At 33.3% G+C, this 20,669-nt stretch overlaps 1 protein-coding gene across 1 annotated transcript; it reads right to left on the bottom strand.

The window, feature by feature from the left end:
* Positions 1-827: 827 nt before the first annotated feature.
* Positions 828-14,596, bottom strand: LOC123198333 (protein EXPORTIN 1A). The gene is made up of 32 exons (XM_044613025.1): positions 14,159-14,596; positions 12,395-12,511; positions 11,464-11,556; positions 11,280-11,351; positions 10,982-11,089; positions 10,822-10,904; positions 9,756-9,894; positions 9,600-9,668; positions 9,416-9,493; positions 9,233-9,295; positions 9,084-9,128; positions 8,129-8,236; positions 7,932-8,030; positions 7,632-7,835; positions 7,192-7,251; positions 6,795-6,905; positions 6,007-6,104; positions 5,372-5,480; positions 4,709-4,774; positions 4,431-4,529; positions 4,261-4,341; positions 4,082-4,171; positions 3,647-3,732; positions 3,479-3,559; positions 3,212-3,394; positions 2,888-2,954; positions 2,505-2,615; positions 2,200-2,307; positions 1,966-2,103; positions 1,751-1,888; positions 1,562-1,666; positions 828-1,473 (listed from the first exon to the last, which is right to left on the bottom strand). The coding sequence occupies exons 1-32, from the start codon at positions 14,255-14,257 to the stop codon at positions 1,348-1,350; spliced, it is 3,234 nt and encodes a 1,077-aa protein (XP_044468960.1). The 5' UTR covers positions 14,258-14,596; the 3' UTR covers positions 828-1,347.
* Between the last annotated feature and the right edge of the window lie 6,073 nt (positions 14,597-20,669).

Here is a 20,669-nt window from a genome sequence, read left to right as displayed (position 1 = left end):
CCTAAAAACTAACACTTTTTCCCCAATCCAATTTTTAAAAACTACATTTTCCCCCTTAGGATTTCTAAGCTTCAAATCCAATTTTTTCGACGACAACCGGTGATCTCCAAGCACCTACTCTCTCTCTCTGATGGTCTCTCCTTTCGGTCATACACTTTTGACGCTCCTAGGCGTTGTAGTCAATGACGATATCTAAGAGGGAAAAACGTCACACAATCGCAAAGAAGAGACGTCGTCTAGAGATCTTTAATCGTTGTCGAAAAATTCAATCTGAAAGTTTGAAAACTCTAAGGGGGAAAATATTATTTTTTAAAACTTGAGTTGAAGAAAAATTATTAATTATTAAAGTTTGGGAGTAAAAAAGAAATTAAATTTAAGTTTATTTTTAATATTACAGATAAAATAATAATTTTATCCTTGAATCCGTCAACTTGACATTTTTTTTAACTACCTATAGGGAGGTAAATAGATTTTTCAAAGTTAATGGATAGGAATTTGCATAAAAAGCATACCTTGGGTGCAAAATAGTCCTTTGGCCTATTTAATTTGATTAAAATTTTATATTGATTTATTAGTATTTTTAACATTTTGTGTTTAGCAAATGTCATATTCTTGAATACCCTCATGGTGGATTCAAATCATACCAAATCCAAATAAGATCCGACTCACTCCATTTAAACTGACTTGACCCAAACTCCAGTTCAGATTACTCCAGTTTGAGTTACACCCGTTCAAACTAAGTACCAAGAATCTTAAATCCACCCCCACTCCTGTAGGTACACAAACAAAAGAAAAATAGTGGTAGTTTTGGGAAATAGAAAAAGGCATGAATCAGAAACACAATGGCAATCTATTAATATGGAAATATTGAGGGAAATTTCTGCACAAACTCACCAAGGTTAGTGTGTAGTATTAACACCTAAGGATTGAATCAACACTTCAAAATGAGTCATCTAATCAGTCAGATTTCCAACCATCATCACTGAATACAAAATATATCAAGCTGGATCCAGTAAAAACTCGTACAATGACTCGACCGACTCAGTATAATGCGCCCCTACATTAGCGTTCTAAATACTCTACACCCAGCCAATTAAGAGAGAGAGAGAGAGAGAGAGAGAGAAGCACCAATGCCCGCAGCAGCCTAAGCATTGGAGTACCCACGCCATCACGATTTCACCTGTTTCCATAGAACTTAAAATTCTGGGGATGATAAAGGGGAAAAAAATGCTCCAATCTGTGTTGATATCGCCTGACTCTGGTAATTGAATCAAGACGCCTAGAGCAACTCCCAGATTCAAAAAATTAAAATTATGAAATTAATTTCCAATGGCAAAGTAAGCCATTCTATGAGTCCACCATTTCATCTTGTATTATCTCATTTGGGGCGATAAGTCCTGGAATTGAAAGCATCCGTTGCCGCTCTCTTTCCTGTTGAGCGGCAGCTTCTTCTGCATACAAATCCTTGTTGTCCTGTAGAATGAGATAAAAATAAGTCACATACAACAATAGCTCAGATAAAATGTAAAGCGAATATAGGAAAACTACTTCCGAGTGTCACCTGAGCTGAAAATTCTTTTGATTGCACAAGAAAGTCTCGTATGTGATTTTTAAACGTGGAAAGGTCATTTCTTGACTCGAATAATCCATTCACAAATTGAGTAACCTAAAACGAAATGCCCATTCAAGTCAATAACTGATGAAATATTAAAAGAAAAGTTAAGCAACTCATAAAATGTATATTTTATACCTCTGATGCAGTCATGTTGGGAAATGAAGTACCCAAAAGTTTTATGGTATACTCACGAACAAACATTGAATTATTCGGATATGGATAAGAAATTGTGGCAACATCCCACAAAGGCTCCGTTAACAACCCACTATCAGCCTGAAAATAAGCTACTATCAACTGAAAAACTCAACTCACCACAGAAAACAAAACAAGGTGTTGTTATGATACATTACCAAGCAAAACAAGTGCTGGAGTACAAGAACATGCAACTTGAACCCAGGTTTATGAAATGTGTCTGTCAAGACAGCAAATATTTCTTGCTCCATTGTCAAAAAATATGTCCTGTAGAAATGGTTACAGAACTCAGAAGCCTGCCAAATTGAAACCACACAAAAAGTTAAACATCTCACATGGAAAATATTTCATCAATCCAGCAAGAATATGCAGGTCAGCAATAAAAAAGATACCTGGAAGTTCTTCAGCATCTCCAATAAAAGATTTAACCCAGTTTCAGCAATATTCCGTTCGGTATGCCGAAACGCCCAAATGATTGAATCCATTACTAGCTTAAGTTGCTGATGTAGAACAAAAATACCATTAGAAACAATAACAGTTGATCAAAACAATCTAGAAAGCTCAAATGTGATTAAGTTGAAAAATGACTGAATAACATTTAATCCTGAGAAGATACAGATAATCTGACATCTGGAATCCAACCACTAATAATTAGAAAATGCTCAGCAAAGGAACAAAAGCAAATCTAATCACCTACCTGACTTGACAGCCGAATCAAAGCAGGAAAACAGTGAGTTGCAATGGCACGGAGCAATGAAAAGAATTTAAGTCTATGCTCAGGGTAATCTTCAAAATTTTTTGTTATCATCTGCACAGAAAACAAATACATCAATCAAACCTCTCAGGAAAAAATATTCTGGTATGTGGCAACAATGAGAGGTAAACTTTCAAGAGCAATCTCCTTTCAAGCAAAAAAGCTTGCTAAAAAGAGTAGGTTTTGCATCAAAAATCAAAAGGGTCATACATACATAAAAAGAGTACTACGTTGTCCAAAACTAAACCATTAAAACAAAATAGGTAAATGGTGGAAAATAGTCCTATCTAAAACAAAGGCAATATCATATAAATATATATCGTCACCTCCAGTGTGCACTGGAAAATGGCTTCAAATATTCGAGGCACGTCATCTATCATAGCACTCTTGTACCTTCAAACAAGAGGGAGAACACCATAAGATTCAAAACATTAAAAAAAAAGGAAAAAGTGACTAAAAAATTCTAACATTTTAGAGAGATTCATCAGAAAAAAAGACTGACTCCTCATTTCATAAAGAATCCATCAGTCTAATTCAATCTTACAGGGAAAAAACAACAGATAGTTAAAGAATATCACTGCCACAGCACAATAATGAATTATAGGTGTGCCACAACCAAAAACATTATAAGCCCAAAAAAAAAACCATACTTGTTTATTATTGTCGCAAAAAGGGATAACACTTCTGACTCTCTAGCATCAGGTAAGTTCCTAGCATAGTCACCAAGGACAGGATCCATCATTGGGGGCACAAACTGTTTCCCAATCTGTGGTTGATCTTCAGCCTTGTCCAAGAATGTCTCAATGAGCTTCAGAGTCTCCCTCTTAACAGAGCTGCCCAATTGACGATAAATTAAGAAAACAACAAACAATGAACATAAACCAAGACACAAACTAATTCCAAATCAATGGACTTACCGCAGAAGTTTCACATATGATGTTTTAGATGCAAAAGGCCCACCTTGTGCAATGCTACTTGATATAAGCTCGCTGTACATTCTGATAACAAATATTATAAAAAACAAGTTTAGTAGAAAAGAAACCCACAACACTTGCATTTATCATCAATAATGAAGATGAAATTACTTGTAGACATTTAGCATGTCCAGAAAGATAACAGTAATTTGTGACAAGAAAAATGTTCCAAGAGAACTGGCAACACTTGTATTTGTCTGCAAAATAAAAATGAATCAAATAAGTCACAAAGCTAACTCAAATAAATCATGAAGCTAAGAAGTGAAAACATCAATAAACCTTCACTTTAAGAACATTTTGCTTAAACATCTGTTCTATAAAACCATGTACCAGAACAAAAGAGTCAGTACACATGAAAAAGAAAAACTTTAAAAAGAAAAATAAGTGAGATCCATCACAAATGCCGAAGGAAACAAACCAAATTAATAATTGTAATTTCAGAGAATTATTTTTCTACAGAATCCCTTCGTTTTGATATGGAAGCCATTGCATAAATCATCATTTAGGAAGCATTGTTCAATAAAAACATCAATAGAAGTCATATACCTGTAAGATATTAAGCACAGTCCTTATGACATCTTGATCTTTCAGAAAATCCACGCTTTGGTGTGCCTGTGCTAGAATTTCAGCCCATTTCTGCAGAGTCATCAATAACCAGAAAAGTTCAGTTTAAGAATCTGAGAGTATATGACATACACGCCAATCAATTAATCTCCTGGACAAACCTGGTTTGGAAGAGCCATCAACCTCTGCAAGTATTCCTCCCTCTTCTGGGTATCAGGCTCAGCTTGAATCATATGACCAACCTGAAAACAAGAGACAGGGGGAAGAAGAAATGTTATGAAGTAATGAATTTGACAAATAAATTTATCAATATGGACAAATAAAGGCATACAGATTCATAAAATATATGGATCTGGTGAGGTTCAAGATCTGCAACAGTTGTTGCAAGGCCTGTTAGAAGTTCAGACACAAATGGCTCATTTTCTCCAACCTGAAGGCATGAAAAGGTACATCAATGTGGAAAGTGTTTCTTGAATTAAACAAAAATTATATATCTCAACAGTTACATATATTAAGTCAAATCACTGTACCTAAGGAATGTGGACAATACATAAATATGATCCGAAGATAGTAACATCAGAAAGAATAAATTTTGGGGCAAAAAGTTACCTGTACAATAACAAACTTCCGCTTGCACTTCTGAACAATTTTCAAAAATGTGTCACAAGCCATATCCTGAAAGAGATGTAACATGACAGTTGAAAAACACATCAATAAATAAATGTAATTCTAACAGCAGCAACATGAAACACATTCACTTAGGAAATGGAGAAAGACATATGACAAATATATCAGCCCATAATTAAAACACCCATGTCTTTCAGAAACAACATATCATCTATAATTTGAAAATCAATGTTACTTCACAAACAACATATCATATTTGAAGTATGTTGTACATAGTTCGCATGCATTGTAAACATAATTTTATACAGTAAAAACACAGCATTGTCAACAACTCTTAAATATACATATAATTATTTGTTCCTTGCCGAGTAATTGCAAATAGCTCACTTTAATCATACACTGCAATTACATACATTACTATCACGAGCATCGAAATAGTTAGAGTTGTCATAAGTTTTATGTAGACACCTCAAGATATCACTTTACACAATCTTAAAATATAACCAGCATTTCATGGAAAAAAAGTTACTCAAAATCCTGTTTGGGGAAAAAATAGCTTTCTACCACACATAGAAACACACATAACAAGATAATACATTACCAATATCACATCTAATCTTAATTCGGAATAACAGAAAAAATAACCTGAACTCCAGGATGTGTTTCGTGCATGAACTCAAATAACTTATTCACAACAGTCTTCAAGAACTTCCAATGTGCTCTCAAAAATCGTGGATACTGTCCAACAACATACCTGCAAAAAAACCAAAAGGAAACATAATGGACATCGGATAATAGATCACTTGCAAATCTACCACCAAGGCCAGTTATATGGGAAGACCATTTCAAGTACAGCAAACAATACACAAAAAAACAGGTCCATATAGTTACATAAGGCTTTGTTTCAGAAATATTGAATATCTTGATGAGAATCAATTGGAAGGGCAGAGAACTCTTTAAAAAAGGTGTAATAAAAAACATACTAGCGCAGCCTTCATTTGTCAAATCACAGAGGCAACTCTTGTAGAGTGGTTGCGCTCATCAGTCATTTTCTTATACCAAAAAACTATAGCAAAAATTTGGCTCTAAATATTGAAAAGAGTCTTGGAAGAAACCATACAAAACTTGATCAATTTTTTGTTTCCAAACAACTAATCTTTCCAAGCCTTTTGTTTCTTATATAAAGACCAAAACATGGTTTTTCCTTTCTAGTGACTCCGATTAAGCAAATCTAACTCCACAGAAACATCTTCCACAAATATTCTATAATTAGAACTTACATAATATTACTCGCAATTACAGCTTTGTTATCTTTCCCTTTTGTCATTTCACATAAATTCAGTAAGTCACGAATGACCATTACCAGAAATCTGTTTTCCTGAAAGCACACCAAAAAGGTAAGAAATGTCAAGACATGCAAATCACAATCCTACTGGTGTTAAGCTTAAGATACTAAAAAACTAAAAGTAAAATTTCTGAAAGATCAGCCATCAGAGGAAATGCAGCATGAAGAATAGTGAAACCAATCTACTCTTGTATAAATATTTCTGACAATTTTTAATTTCTCTGAGGCAACATGCAATATGAATAAAATCAGCATATATTAAAACACTAATCAATAACAAAAAAAACAAAACCTGAAGCTTTAAGCAAACAAATATGCATTAAACATAATTAAAGATAGCTAAAAACTTGAATGTTGGAAGGAAGGTAACACTAAGCCAAAAAATCATAACAAAATAATAAAGGGCTGACACAGAATTAGACTAGACTAGAACATAACAAGATACTATAGATTCTCTAAAAATAATGAAGAGGTTATGTGTTTAGAAACACTTAACATGTGTTGCACCCAAATCATGGAACCATTGTATCTAAAACTAATTAGTGAAGTGCTAAAAATTCAGCCCAGTTAGTAGTGGGTAATGTGACAACAAGAACAACAAAATTCACTCATTTAGAAATTCCAGAGAGCAGCATCATTTAATAAAAATTCCCAAGAAATTATAATGAAGAAAACCTGAGATAAAACCAACAAAAGACATTCAATTTCAGAAATAAAGAATACCTGCTCCTCCATCATGGACCCAGATATGGATCCTATCGCCCAACACAAAGTGTTTAGATTGTTCCATGTCCAATCTTCACCACTCAATTGTTTACTTAACTTTTTTAGCATCTGCATCGTGACTTAAAAAAATAAGCACAATCCAGTTTAAGATATGATCGAGTCTCATTTATATTCAACATAAGCATGGCAATGAGATGGCACATGCAACCTAGGCCCATAAAAAAAAGTGGCATCCTTTCTTATTGGTCCAAATTCATCTTTTATCGCAAAAGTAGAAACAGAAAGAAGCCAAGTCCAAGATAACAAATAACGACGCCATCGGAAGGAATAAACGGAAGGAAGCCAAATCCAAGATTTTAGAAAACAGAATAATAATAAAGTTATCAACCTATACCTGCTTTTCAGTATCCTCATGGTCAAGGTGCGACAAGTATATTAGCGTCTCCCTCATAATCTGCACAATTGAACTTCCCTTAGCCAAAAAGAGACAACAATGAACATACAAAAAAAATCACACAATCACAACATAGAGCAAGGAAAGACAAAATCATGAGAAAGTAAAGTTTTGAAAAAAATCAAATTATTGTAAGACATGTTATTTATTAGGTTTATAAATAGGATAATCATGCAACCTATAGTAAATCAAAATAATCAAGCCACCATGATCACACACGCACACATGGAAATAGACAACAACTGATAAGTTGACTTCACAAGTTCTTTTGATAAATAAATTTCACATTTTGATAGATAGATTTATTATATGTTACCCAATCATATTTAAAGGCATGTATATACGTAAAAAATAGAATTCTAAACCAAGAGGTTTATCACCTTATATTGAACAAGAACATCATTGTCCTTCATGGTTTCACGAACAATGTTCCCATTTTCATCTTCAACTATCAAGACTTCTTCAGGCTTAGCCATACGACAGATCATCAGCATTCTCAATTTGGACATTGGAACAGCATAAAGCTGCCTTCGTTGCATTAGTTGGGCCCCAATACCATCAACCACAGCTGGAATTAAAGGAATCTGATTCAATACACAGAAAACCACATCAGTCTTCAGAGAGCAAATTACTTAATAATATCAAAGCATGAAACCATAAAAAGCAAAAATCCAACACACCGGCAGGCCCATCATGTTTGCAGCTGCCGCAGGATTATCCAGATTATGATGTGCATCAAACAACTCAAAAACCAAAGAGTTCCAATAGTCCAAGCAAACCTGCTCAACCAAGAAACCAATAAGAATACGAAAGAGCTGAATTTCAACTACAGACATAGCAAATACCACATACAAGGGAAAATGAGAAATCACCATACCTTAAAAACCTCAGTGTCATCCACATATGAGATATTAATTAGATATTCAAGACCCATAAGCAATGCATTGATATTCTCTTGAGTAGATTCCAGCACTCGAATATGAAACTGCACCAAAAAGAAAAAGGTCAGTTCTATAACTAGAATCTCAGCACCAAAACATGAAGCTATGCCAACACAAGGTTAAACATGTATTGTGTGTGTGTGTGTGTGTGTGTGTGTGTGTGTTCTTCTGCTAATAAAATATGTGCATAACAAATCCACTTCCCCTCATGACAAAAGGTAACCTATAGTTTGCTAATTTTCACAAAGCAAAGCAAAGCAGCTTAGGGAGTCCTAACTGCACTCTGTGCTTTTTCAAGAGCCTAAGTGTAATATAGAGATTTAGAAGAAAAATTAATATCTGCTTGACAGTATATCCACTGTTCAACATTAAAAAACATGAAAATTATAGGTGGAAAGAAAATAAAGTTTAGCGCTGGTATTAAATATTAGTTCTACAAAAACATATTACTCGGATAAATTTTGGAACTTTGAAAATATATATGAAGATACTATGAAAAAGGGAAGAGAAAATTCTGCATTGATGTTCTAAATCAAATTTCTGTCATTTGTGTTGGCAAAAAAGAACAAACGAAGCCAAAAAAGAATAACTGCAAAACCTATTGTTCTAACGAAATGTACTACTAAAATGATCAATGTTGTACATAGGTGAAATCATGAAATCTGTGAAATTTCTGTTACATTATCATTGCAAGACTAAAAACTTCATCAGATTCTCCTTCACAATCCAACACAGGGTGATTTCAGTTTATTTTTAATTGCCAAACGCATCAAGTTTATGCTAACCAGTAGCAGAAAAAGAGAGTTACCAAGGTATAAAGAAGAAATATCTTCAATCAAAATAATCCCATTCTAATATATTGTTCAGTGAAAGACCAAAAGAGAAACTTGCCTTGTAAAATGATGTAAAAAAGAGTGCCAGATTCTGGATAAATGCCTGTGAAAACAACACAAAGTTAAAAAAAAAAAAAAGTATAAAATGTTATTGTTAAAACACATATTATGCTTTAAATCCCAAGGAAACTATATGAGAGTAATCACCTGTTCCTCACTAGAACCATGGGCGTAAGCCTCAGGGATGTTTGTAGCTGGTGGGAGAATAGTCTAAGAAAAGTGATAAAAAAAATGTTTTTAGAAAAAATGGGATAAAATTTTCACATATGAATTAATAATCACGAAAGATCGCAAATTTGAAGTATATGAAGGAACTATGTACTAACACACCTGTAACTGAACCATGAATACGTTATACATGTTAACATACTGCCCATTATAGAAGTCACCAAAATTGAGGGCTGCAACCTGCACATATAGAAAATAAACAATATCCAAAAAATATTAGAATAAAAGAAAAAATAAGATTTACCAAAACAAAATCGAAAAAAATCTATAAGAAAAATAAAGGTACCTCAGTTAAGCACTGTAGAGTGAGATTCCTATATGATGGCACCGGAAAAAATTTCAGGAGTGTTTCGAGCTACAGGGCACATACAGAATAAAGTATATGAAAACTATGATAATTCAGAATGAGAACAAAATCACAACAGCAGAAGAAAATACATACTAATGGGGATTCAAAAATATAGCCTAAGGGAATCCAGGAAAGGAATGCATGCAAAGTGGACAGTGTTGCCCGTATAAGCTCAGTTCTCTGAGATGCCGATAACACATACAAGCATAACTCATGAATGAGCTGAAACTCACTGCAATGAACAAAGAAATAATTATTACATTGCACCAACAGAAAAATCCACACCAGATAAACAGAAACAACATAAAAAAAAAAAATTAAATAACTTAAACATTTGAAGTTTTCAGATACCATGAGGCCAACATGTCAAAATCAAGATAGCCAAAATGTAAGTTTTACCAACAATTGCAATAAGAACAATCGCTTAATAAATTTATCTAAATGAACTTCATTTTCACCCCTTCATTGTTTTGACTCTTTAATTAAGCAAAAACAGGAAAGCTAGCAAATAGCCATTATCCAACAAATGGAACAATTCAATCAATAATGATTTTTTTCACTTTAGGATTCAAGAAGAAAAATAACACAAAAGTTCAATGTCCCACTTTGAGGAATAAAGAAATGCATCTAGTAGTAAATACCACTGATGTTAATGATGATTATCATCTTAACATAAGGCACAGCTGATCTGTATCCAAAGAGAATATGTTCCTGTTCCTGGAGCAACTAAATGAACAGTCATCTAAATCCCTAGTGCGCACCAGGAAAAAGTTTTGCAACACAAGTTCCAACTTAAACTATCTGCAAATAAAATCTCATAATTACAAAGTAACGTAACTCTCAGTGCGGAAGAGAAGACATTACTTCTGTTAATTCATAAACTAAAAGGAAGCAACATTAATGAAAAAATTGGCACTTGAACAGATTTTCTCATGCAAAAATCCTAGCAGTTTACAGCAATGAAAATTGCGTTGTGTTGTACCACTGACATCAGCATCATATAAATAGAGATGACCTTGAATTTATTTTTTCTAAAATACAGAAAAATGTCATTATATCAATTTGAAAAACAAACTGGACCAAAAAAACCAATAAGAAGCAACTGAAAGTAGTATATCACTGGAAATAACTAGAATTTTAAATACATCAACAGACTTGCCTATTCAATGATTGTTTGAGCTCCTTGATCTTCTGCTGAGTCATTTCCCCTCTTGAAAAATCAAATACTTCTTCACTTAGAAGCTGACATAAAAAAAAAAAAAATTGTGTTACTAATATATCCAAGAACATTAGATTACCAAAGAGTTACAAGAGCTTACCTTTAATATTGCCATGCAATTCTCACATATTGTTTCACTGGTTTTGGCAGCAGCGACAAGATCTGGTATAAAGCTTCGCCATCTTGCTGGCCACTCATGCTTCAAAATCTGCAAATTCATTAGGCAAATAATTGATCAGATGAACAACACAAATTCACTTTGAAGGACCACTGTATAAATATAACAGATAAAGAGAAAGGGAAAATAGCATCCTCAATAGCAATTAATCAAAAAAAGCACATACTAGGAATGTCATTGGAACAAGTTTCAGGAATTGGTAAAATCAATCTGGGATTACCTGCACCAATATGATATTGAGTTTGTTGACATACAGCCTTTCTAGTCTAAAAGATCCCTCATTACTGGAAAGCTGCAATAAAAATTAAATAAAATGTCAAGAGAAAATAACATTTCAAGATACTTACATATAAAAATAGTTCAGTCCGCCCAACCCAATGAAGACATTACTTCAAAATACATACCTGTACAATGACTTCAGAAATGTAATTCTTCATTCCATCCCGCTGTTCAGCAGGCAATGCATTCCATCTGTATTTAATAACTCCTTCAAGAACCTGTATATTGTATAAGCACAGATAATAAGAAAGCTCCCCAAAACCAAAACCTTAAAAAACAGTATTACATTATCTTGATATAAAATTATATCATAAATCTGTGAATACCAGGTGTAAGGCAATCTGTTATGTCATTCAGTATAACTTTTGACTCTTGCAACAAAGTCAAAATTTCCAGGAAGCTTTTAGATATTAAATTTTGACTACATATCGCTACATAGTTAGGTACTCTACATCATCAAACCAGCCCACCACCCAGCAAAGAGTTCCAAAAGAAACACCCACTTAACAAAATTGTTGGCATGATAAAAAATTCAGTACAAATTTGCATATTACCAATAATTTTCAAGAGCTGAAATAACAAAAATATAAAAACCAGGCAAATAGCAAGAGGACATTTTCCTGGATGTAATTTCCTCATTAGCAACAAGAACCATTTGCTAGTCATAATATGACATAAGGCTTTCCAAGTGAAAATACAATTACCTATAGCTATGAGCATAGATACTCGTAATTTTCCAAAAAAATGGTCAATCAATATTTGAAAGCCTTTACACCAACCTCGCTCAAATTAGAACCAAGCCCAATCACCTATCCTCAGCCAGCCTTATGTTCTCATTGAATACAAGGAAAAAGTTTCAGTCAAAATTTGTACAATGTCTCATCTGCTTGTATTTAGCATCAATATCAAAGGGTGGCAAATGCTACTAACCCAACAGAAATTCTATGTTACTTGTTTTATTAAAGATAACTAAAACAGCTATTTATAATGTACTAGCCACAGAAATATACTGATGTATAAGCATAGATTTTGATAAGCAGAGATGTTGCCACTAACCTGCAAAGCAAAAAACTTGGTGTTCAGGTTTTTTGTGTTCTGTAGAATGTGCACAACTTGAAGCCACATGTCAGGATTGTTTTGCAAGTCCCGCAAGACCTGATCTGCAGCTGTTCTCTATATCACCAACATAAACAGCAAATAAACAATGTGAGATAAATGAAATGCATGGTAACAAACAATATTGTGTGTCTATAATTCTGAAGTTCCTAACACAATTGAGCATCCGTTCTTAAGAACACAGAAGCAGCTACTAAAGTTAAAAACCTATCTGCTAGAATACTCCGGCAAAAGAACCTTTCTACAATAAACATTAATACTTAATTCGCGGGTTGTATGTTTGGTTATAGTGCAATTGTAATAGCTAGAAAAATGTTACTAGCAATGATGGGAACCAAAGCCAATGAGGTTCACATCAAGCAAATGGCTCATTAATTGGCAAACAACGCAATCAAAAACATAATGAAAAGATAAATGTGCTATAGGGATCCCACCCAAAATAGAATTTATCATTTAAAGAGAATAATTGTGTTAGTACTAACCTTGACTAAATCAAAATATGATATAAAATACGGACATGAAATTGTGAACCTCATAATTATAAACATCAGATTTAAAAACAATGTGCCAGAACTGTATCAACACGCAAGAATCACATATTCTCATATAAACCTATAAAAAACAGTAGAAATGCTGCAAAACTTATCAGAAGACTTAACAGGCACAAAATTATAAATTACATTTCTTTCTAACAGTCAGATAAAAGCCACCAAATTTCTGTAAACAATCTAGGCAACCAAAAAAAAAAAGCAGTCATACAGTCATAAAGTCATACAGAAACCCCATTAAACACATTAAACCCAATGAATTAACCATAGCACAAAACACGGTCTAACATTAAGAGTTTCTACTTCAATCATTTTCCTATACTTTTCAACGGAAGGAGGAAGAACACTGAGACCAAAGCCCTATGAGTAAAAATCTTGTGCACATTTAACCATAGAAATTTGAAGCTCACTTCCATTTTTTGGAACCTAATGGAACAAGGGTAAAAATCTGATCACATAAAAAAAAAAAACACTTGTAGAAAGAGCATCAAATCTGCCCCTTTTCTCCCTCTATAAATTACCATATGGGGAACCCCCGAATTATTATAATAATCAAGCTATGCGTTTCTATGAGAGATAATGCACTCTAAACCCTAATATTCAAACGTTCAATGTGCCATCGTTTTCACTCATTTTCTAGGCAACCAAAATGAAATTCATTTAAAGAGAACAACTAAATTGCACTAAGTACATGCCTAAACCCATAAACCCTAAAAACAGACACAAAATTCCAATGATGCCTCATCTCAAGCAATTCCAGAAGCAAACAAATACTTAGCCATTAAGAACAATAAACACAAAAAAAACACACAAACTTTCCCTCATAATTAACCTTCAAGCACACACTAATCAAGCAACAAAAAACACACCATTTTTCCATTCATATTAAAAAAAAAAGAGATAATGCTACAGAAAAACAAAAGAATAATATAGCTCACTCCTCCTTCAGAAACCCCTCAAAATTAACCCTAAACTAAACCACACTTGAACCATTCCAAGAAACGCAAATTATCCCTTCGTATTCTGCAGCTTCCTAAGAACACCCAACTTCCACCAGTACATCCAAAACATTCTGCACAATCAACCAATTATCCCCTAACATTCTCCGGAAACAAACATAAACAAAAACCAAAAGTGGAGAAAAGGAAACGCTCACTTCTTCTTTGGATCCGGTGCCGTAGAAGGCCGCAACAGTGGCGTCGAGCAACGCGACGTCAATCGGCTGGCTTAAATCTCGAAGCTTCTCGGCCGCCATGGCGAGATGAAATGAAATCGACAGTAATCTCAGTCGGAAAAGCCGCCGACAACGACGACGTCGACACTATCAAGAGAGCAAGCGAAGCGACAGTGAAGTAGTAAACCCTAGGAGTATACGGACGAAAGCGAAACCCTAAGAGAGAGGAAAAAAGAACCAAAAAGCAAAAATCGAAAAAGAAAAGGCGAAAGAGTTCGATTTGAGTGGCCTGTAGAGAGAGAAATGAAGAGAGAGAGTGAGTCGAGCAAGAGTCCACAGAGTGTTTATATAGAGACAGAGTAAGAGTGAAGAGATGGGAAAGACAGCTTAAAATTGAAGCAGAGAGGGAGAAAATGCGACTTTGAATTGTGTTTTATTTACGATTTTGTTTTTGTTTTTTTCCCTTTTAAATGCTGGAGAATAACTATATACTACCCCAATTACCTTAAACTATCAAGTGACCACCCAAAAATTGAACAATGACTTTCTCACTTTTCTATTGTAAACTTATAAATTCATTAATTTTTAAGACTGACACCCTAAAAATGTAAAAACCCTCTTCATTATTTTCAATGTTCGCTAGAATTACACCTAAAGATACTATTTTTGTTAAACCACGCAATTATCACGTGATTTTGACTTAATTACACTATTTTAGTACGATACTAAAATTAACTTCATTCATTGTGCACTCACAGGTTTGGATTGATTAAATATATGGTTGGGTTTTGATAGTTTTAATTGAAGATAAAAGTTTAAATGATAAATTTTCAAATTAGTGGAAAAAATGTAATTAGATTGAATTTTATGGATGAGTAATGTTAATTATATAATATTTTTATGTAATATAAAGACCAAAAGGCTTGTTCTCACCCTATCTTTACTTTATTGCCAAACTTTTACTTAGGGTTGAATCGAGCTGAGCTCGGTTTGGTTTATTTATGGGCGGCTTGAGTTCGGCTTGAGCTCAACTTGAGCCAAATTCGACTCAATTCGAGTTCGGTTTGACTCATTTTTCATATTAAAACGACATCGTTTTGTATATATATATATATAAAAATCAAAACGACGTCGTTTTGTATAAAAAAATTTTTAAAAAAATCTACCGAGCCAGTTCAAGCTCGGCTCGAGCTCGATCGAGCTAAGCAGAGCCCGACTCGTTTCTGGCTCAAACCGAGCTCGAGCTCGAGCTGGCTCGGCTCGAGTCCAGCCCTACTTTTACTCTTTAAATTTTAAAAATTTAAATATTTACTCATTAATTACTAAAATTAAAAAATTTATTAGTACAAAAGATGTAATTGTTATTTAAATAATATTATTAATATAAAATAAAATTTTGTTTTTTCTACTATATTTTAAAACTTAACAATTTTTTATAGTTTAATTTTAAAAACTTACCTTTTATCCCTTAAGGTTTCATTTTTTTTCTCCCTTCTCCGGCCAAGAAAGTTGACAACTCATCTTTGAAATTGATTAGCGCTCTCTCTCACTCCAAAGTTGGTGGAGTTATTACCGAAGAAACAAAGACAAAATCAAATGAAGAGCCAAAATCGATTGAAGAAGAAAAGTCAAAGTCAAGTGGTTGAAAATGAAGACGAAGAACCAATGGTATCTCATCTTTGGGAGTGAGAGAGACCAATTTTGTCAATGACGTTTCATCTTCTTTGTTGTTGGTGAACTTCAATTAGAAAAAATTATTAGTTTTTAAAATATAAGTGAAAAAATTAGATAAAATTTTATTTTTTAATATTATTAGTTAAGCGATAATTATATCTATTATACTAACAAATTTTCTTGATTTTAATGATCGATAAGTGGATGTTTGAATTTTTAATAAACTAAATTTTGGGTGGAGCAGGTCTTTTGGCCTAATAGAAATAACAAAGATATCATTTTAAAAGTTAAAAACTTAAAACTAATGTTTATATTTGGATGGAATTTGAAATAAATATTATTTTCCGACTCCACAAGAATTATTGTTTTGACATAAATAAGATGTAATGTAATTGTTTTCCTTTCAAATATTGTTTAAATAATTATCTTTTTCATAGGGAAAAAAACAAGGGTCAAGGGATTGAGGGGGTGTTTGGTCATGGGTTTAGGGCTGCATGTGGATACCATTATTATTTTATATAATTTTATGTGTATATATTTTAAATACATAATTATATATATTTATATATGTTATTAAATAATTTTAAATTAAAAATATAATAATATTTAGTTATATAATAATATATAATATTTTTATATATCTAAATCGAATATAAATAATTTGGTTATATTGTTTTATAGAGTTAATCACAATGTCGTTCGCAAGGTTTGGGTAGACTGCAAAACGCCTAAGAATTTCATGTAGTAACAAATGCATTCATAATTATTTGCTGATTGAGGACCGCATAGAATGTGCAGTGAGGTCAACAGTGGAGATTCCAGAATCACAAGACTCTGAGAATAGGATATGAATTGTATAATTTGTCTTAGCGTCATTGGATGGCATCTTACATTGAAGATTCAAAGAAATTCGAAAGGTACCAAGAAATTCAAATCCATCAAATTCAGGCCTAAAGCATGATGCCTTGTAACGTGTGGGTTGTGGTAGAGATGGCAATTGGTCAGATTGTGTTATATCGAAGGCCAAACGACTATTTCCCACCCAAGGTTTAGCGTTTTCTCAAAAGTCCTCCCTTTAACTATGGAAACACTAAACACCCACCCATGGCCAGTTAGATTTAACCAAACCCTAACGGTGGTAGGGGTAAAATCGTCATTTTAGCTATAATATTAAAAATAAACTAAAATAGAATCTATTTTGCCCCCCTAAACTTTAAAAACTGAAATTTTCCCCCCGCCTAAGTTTTAAAAAATGGCAGTTTCACCCTAGGGTTTGGTTTTGAAATCTCCGACGACCTCTCCGGCTCCGTTGCCGACGGCCGCTCCCTCCGGAAGCAACCTCTCCTTCCAACGATCTCTTTCCTCCCATTTGGAGGTCCGATCGGCGCCCGGAGACGCCGTAGGAGACGAAGACTTCGTCGGGAAGACGAAGTTCTTCGTCTTCCCAGAAGAAGACCTCTGGGAAGACGACCGTCTTCCCAGACGAGGACGACGGCATCGGCTTCGTCTGGGAAGACGAAGAACTTCGTCTTCCCGACGAAGTCTTCGTCTCCCACGGCGTCTCTGGGCGCCGATCGGACCTTCAAATGGGAGGAAAGAGATCGCCGGAAGGAGAGGTTGCTTCCGGAGGGAGCGGCCGTCGGCAACGGAGCCGGAGAGGTCGCCGGAGATTTCAAAACCAAACCCTAGGGTGAAACTGTCATTTTTTAAAACTTAGGCGGGGGGAAAATTTCAGTTTTTAAAGTTTAGGGGGGTAAAAGGAGATAAAATTTTCAGCCGTTAGGGTTTGGTTAAATCTAACTGGCCATGGGTGGGTGTTTGGTGTTTCTATAGTTAAAGGGGGGACTTTTGAGAAAACGCTAAACCTTGGGTGGGAAATAGTCGTTTGGCCTATATCGAATCAGAAATAGCAAGGTCCAATATGCTACGGGTCATGTCATGCCAAGACTCTTAAACCTCAAGGCCTCATGCCTTTGTGAGTTCCATTGTACGTTGGCCTGCAAAAATATAAACTTTTTATTTTATTAATTTTTAAAAAATTTTAAATTTTTGCAATTGTATCATATCATATGAGTATGCGTTATTTTTTTTTTGATTCAAAATTACTCAATCACATAATAATATATTATTCTTTGTGTATAAGTTTTGACTTATTGTTTGTACACAGTGTTACTCTTAAGACATTACCAATGTAATCTCAATCTCGTTACAATTTTACTATAACTTAATAAATTTAGTTTTACATATTAACATATACGTAAAATAATATTTTAATACTCTTTTATTAATACTAACTAAATATAATAATTATTTAAACATATAAAATAAAATATTTCTCATACTAAACACACCGTTTTAAAAAATAATATAAATCTCATATTTATAAATTTTAGATATTAGAATAGATTTACGCTACGAGGATAATTCGATAATATTTATTAACTCTTACCAATATAGATTTAAATAGTTGGGAGAAGAGAAGGTTAAGCATGATGATAAAGTGAAAGTACCTCACCATTAAGGGGGCACTTGGTTTCTCGTAATAAAAAATTATTTTGATATTTTATTTTTTATTATTTTGTTAATAATAAAAGACTTCATCAATCCTTCATGATCAATGGTGATATGATAGATAATATAATAGATAATTTAATTACCACATTCATATTAAATATTAAGATAATATTGATTTTGTTACAATTTTATCTTTATTTATTAATTATTTAAGACTAAAATACTCTTACTCTCAATTAAAATAACAAAAATAATTATACTTAAAGACATTTAAGTAAAATGATATTTTAGTATTTTTTATCACATCCAACCAAATATAATAATTATTTATACATATTAATTTTTATTAAATATAATAATAATTTATATTCAATAATTTTTAAGGTAATTTAACTTTATAGCAATTTTTTATTTTTAGTAATTATAAATTATTTGAACCAAACGCACCCTTAAGAGATAACCTGAGTGGTAAAAAGACACTTAAATAAGTGAGTATGAGTTTGAAACCTATTTTTTTTAAGAGAAATTAAGAATTTTATATATAAATAATATAATACAAAGCTATAAGAGAGATATCCCAAACAAATATAATAAAAACTCAAAATAAAATGAAACTGAGTTAAGATCTCATACCTTGACTCTGAATTAATAACTATAGCATGAACTACATCATAGATGTTTGCAATTATCTCTTGTTAGGTATGTAATGCTGATAAAACACTCAATTATTCCTCTTATACCATAGAGAGTAAATTGTGGCAAATAAGGATAATCGTGAAAGAATATATCTGAAGTCTCTCGTGTGCTTAACATGCAAAAAAACCTAATGAATCAGAGCGAACTAAAGGAAATTCGGTCAAGCCATGAGAGTCTTAACTTTGACTTCCCCTAGACTGAAGAAGAGAAGTCACATCCAAATATAGTTAAACTATATAAAACACACTTGATATCATTAAGAACTCCATGAACTTGAAGACAACCTATTGTGCACGAACGACCTAAGAGGGCAAGCCAAAAAATGAAGGAGTAGTGTAAAACATGTCCTATGAACCAAAAAAAAAAAATGGTGAATAAAATTGATATCCCTTCAACATTGTAACGCATTCCATGCATAGTCAATGGTAAACTTATCAAAATGGTGACCTTTCTAAGCAAGATGATCAAGAATCTCAACTCATGGAAGAATCGTGTTTGAGTCCCAAATATGTTAATGATTGAAATTGTTCTTCAGAAAGACTCATGAACCCTAATGAATAATTTTTGATACCTTGACATCCCAATGTGTCATGTGGAAGATAATACCTTATAAAAGAGCATGTCACATAAAGGCCCATACATTAATCAATAATCTAATCATATAGAGTTGTCTCATCTATCACTAACAAAAGTGACAATAACACCTTGACACTAATATTGGCTAAAAAGAATCTTCCTTCACGATCACAAACCTTCAGAGGTAACCAAGACATGCCAAAAAGATTGACCATGAAGGAGAATCTTGTGAACCCAATACGACTAAATAGATGTGCTATTTGTAAGAAGTCTCTAAACATACTTTAGAATCGTTGCCCTATTCTAGTCTCGTGTTTTCTTGGTCCCCAATCCTCTCTCCCTTGATGGATAACAAATTGACACCCATGCCACCTTTGTCAATGGAAAGTTGCCAAAATACTCTTAATCCTCCCTACAGTATATGTAGGTACGATAAATATAGAAAACCAATAGATCTATCTAGAAAGACGCATTGATGTAATCAATTGTAGCCGCCCAACATAAGTTAGTGAAGCCAAGGCCCATAACTTAATCCTAGATGGAATCCACTTAATCAAAGTTGATGATTCGAATGTTGAAATTGAGTAGTATTCAAAGGCATTCCCAAATATCTAATATACAAACCACTTGTGACATATTAATACTAAACTTTTGGCTTTTATAGTGTAATGGTTATCAGACTGATAAATTCGAGAGCTTAAACTCAATTTGAATGAGCTTGAAGGCTTGACTCAACTTGAGATTAAAAGTTTAATACTTTTGAGCTTAAGTTTTAGAAGTGTTCGATTTGTGAAACTTATGAACGTAAAAAATTTGATATGAATTAATTAAAATAATGTCATTTTGATCATTACGCATCAACATAAGATCATTTTAGTATTGAATCGAGCTTAAAACTTGATTCAACATCGAGCTTAAGCTTGAATATTCTCAAATAAATCAAATTTGAACTTAAACGAGCTCAAGTTTGACTCATATCAAATCCAATCTTATTTAATTTATTTGGTATGATCGCTTTGTTTCACACAAGTAA

The sequence above is a fragment of the Mangifera indica genome, chromosome 2, assembly GCF_011075055.1.
Source record: "Mangifera indica cultivar Alphonso chromosome 2, CATAS_Mindica_2.1, whole genome shotgun sequence".
NCBI classification, from domain to species: domain Eukaryota; kingdom Viridiplantae; phylum Streptophyta; class Magnoliopsida; order Sapindales; family Anacardiaceae; genus Mangifera; species Mangifera indica.
This window is presented reverse-complemented; position numbering and strand designations above follow the sequence as displayed.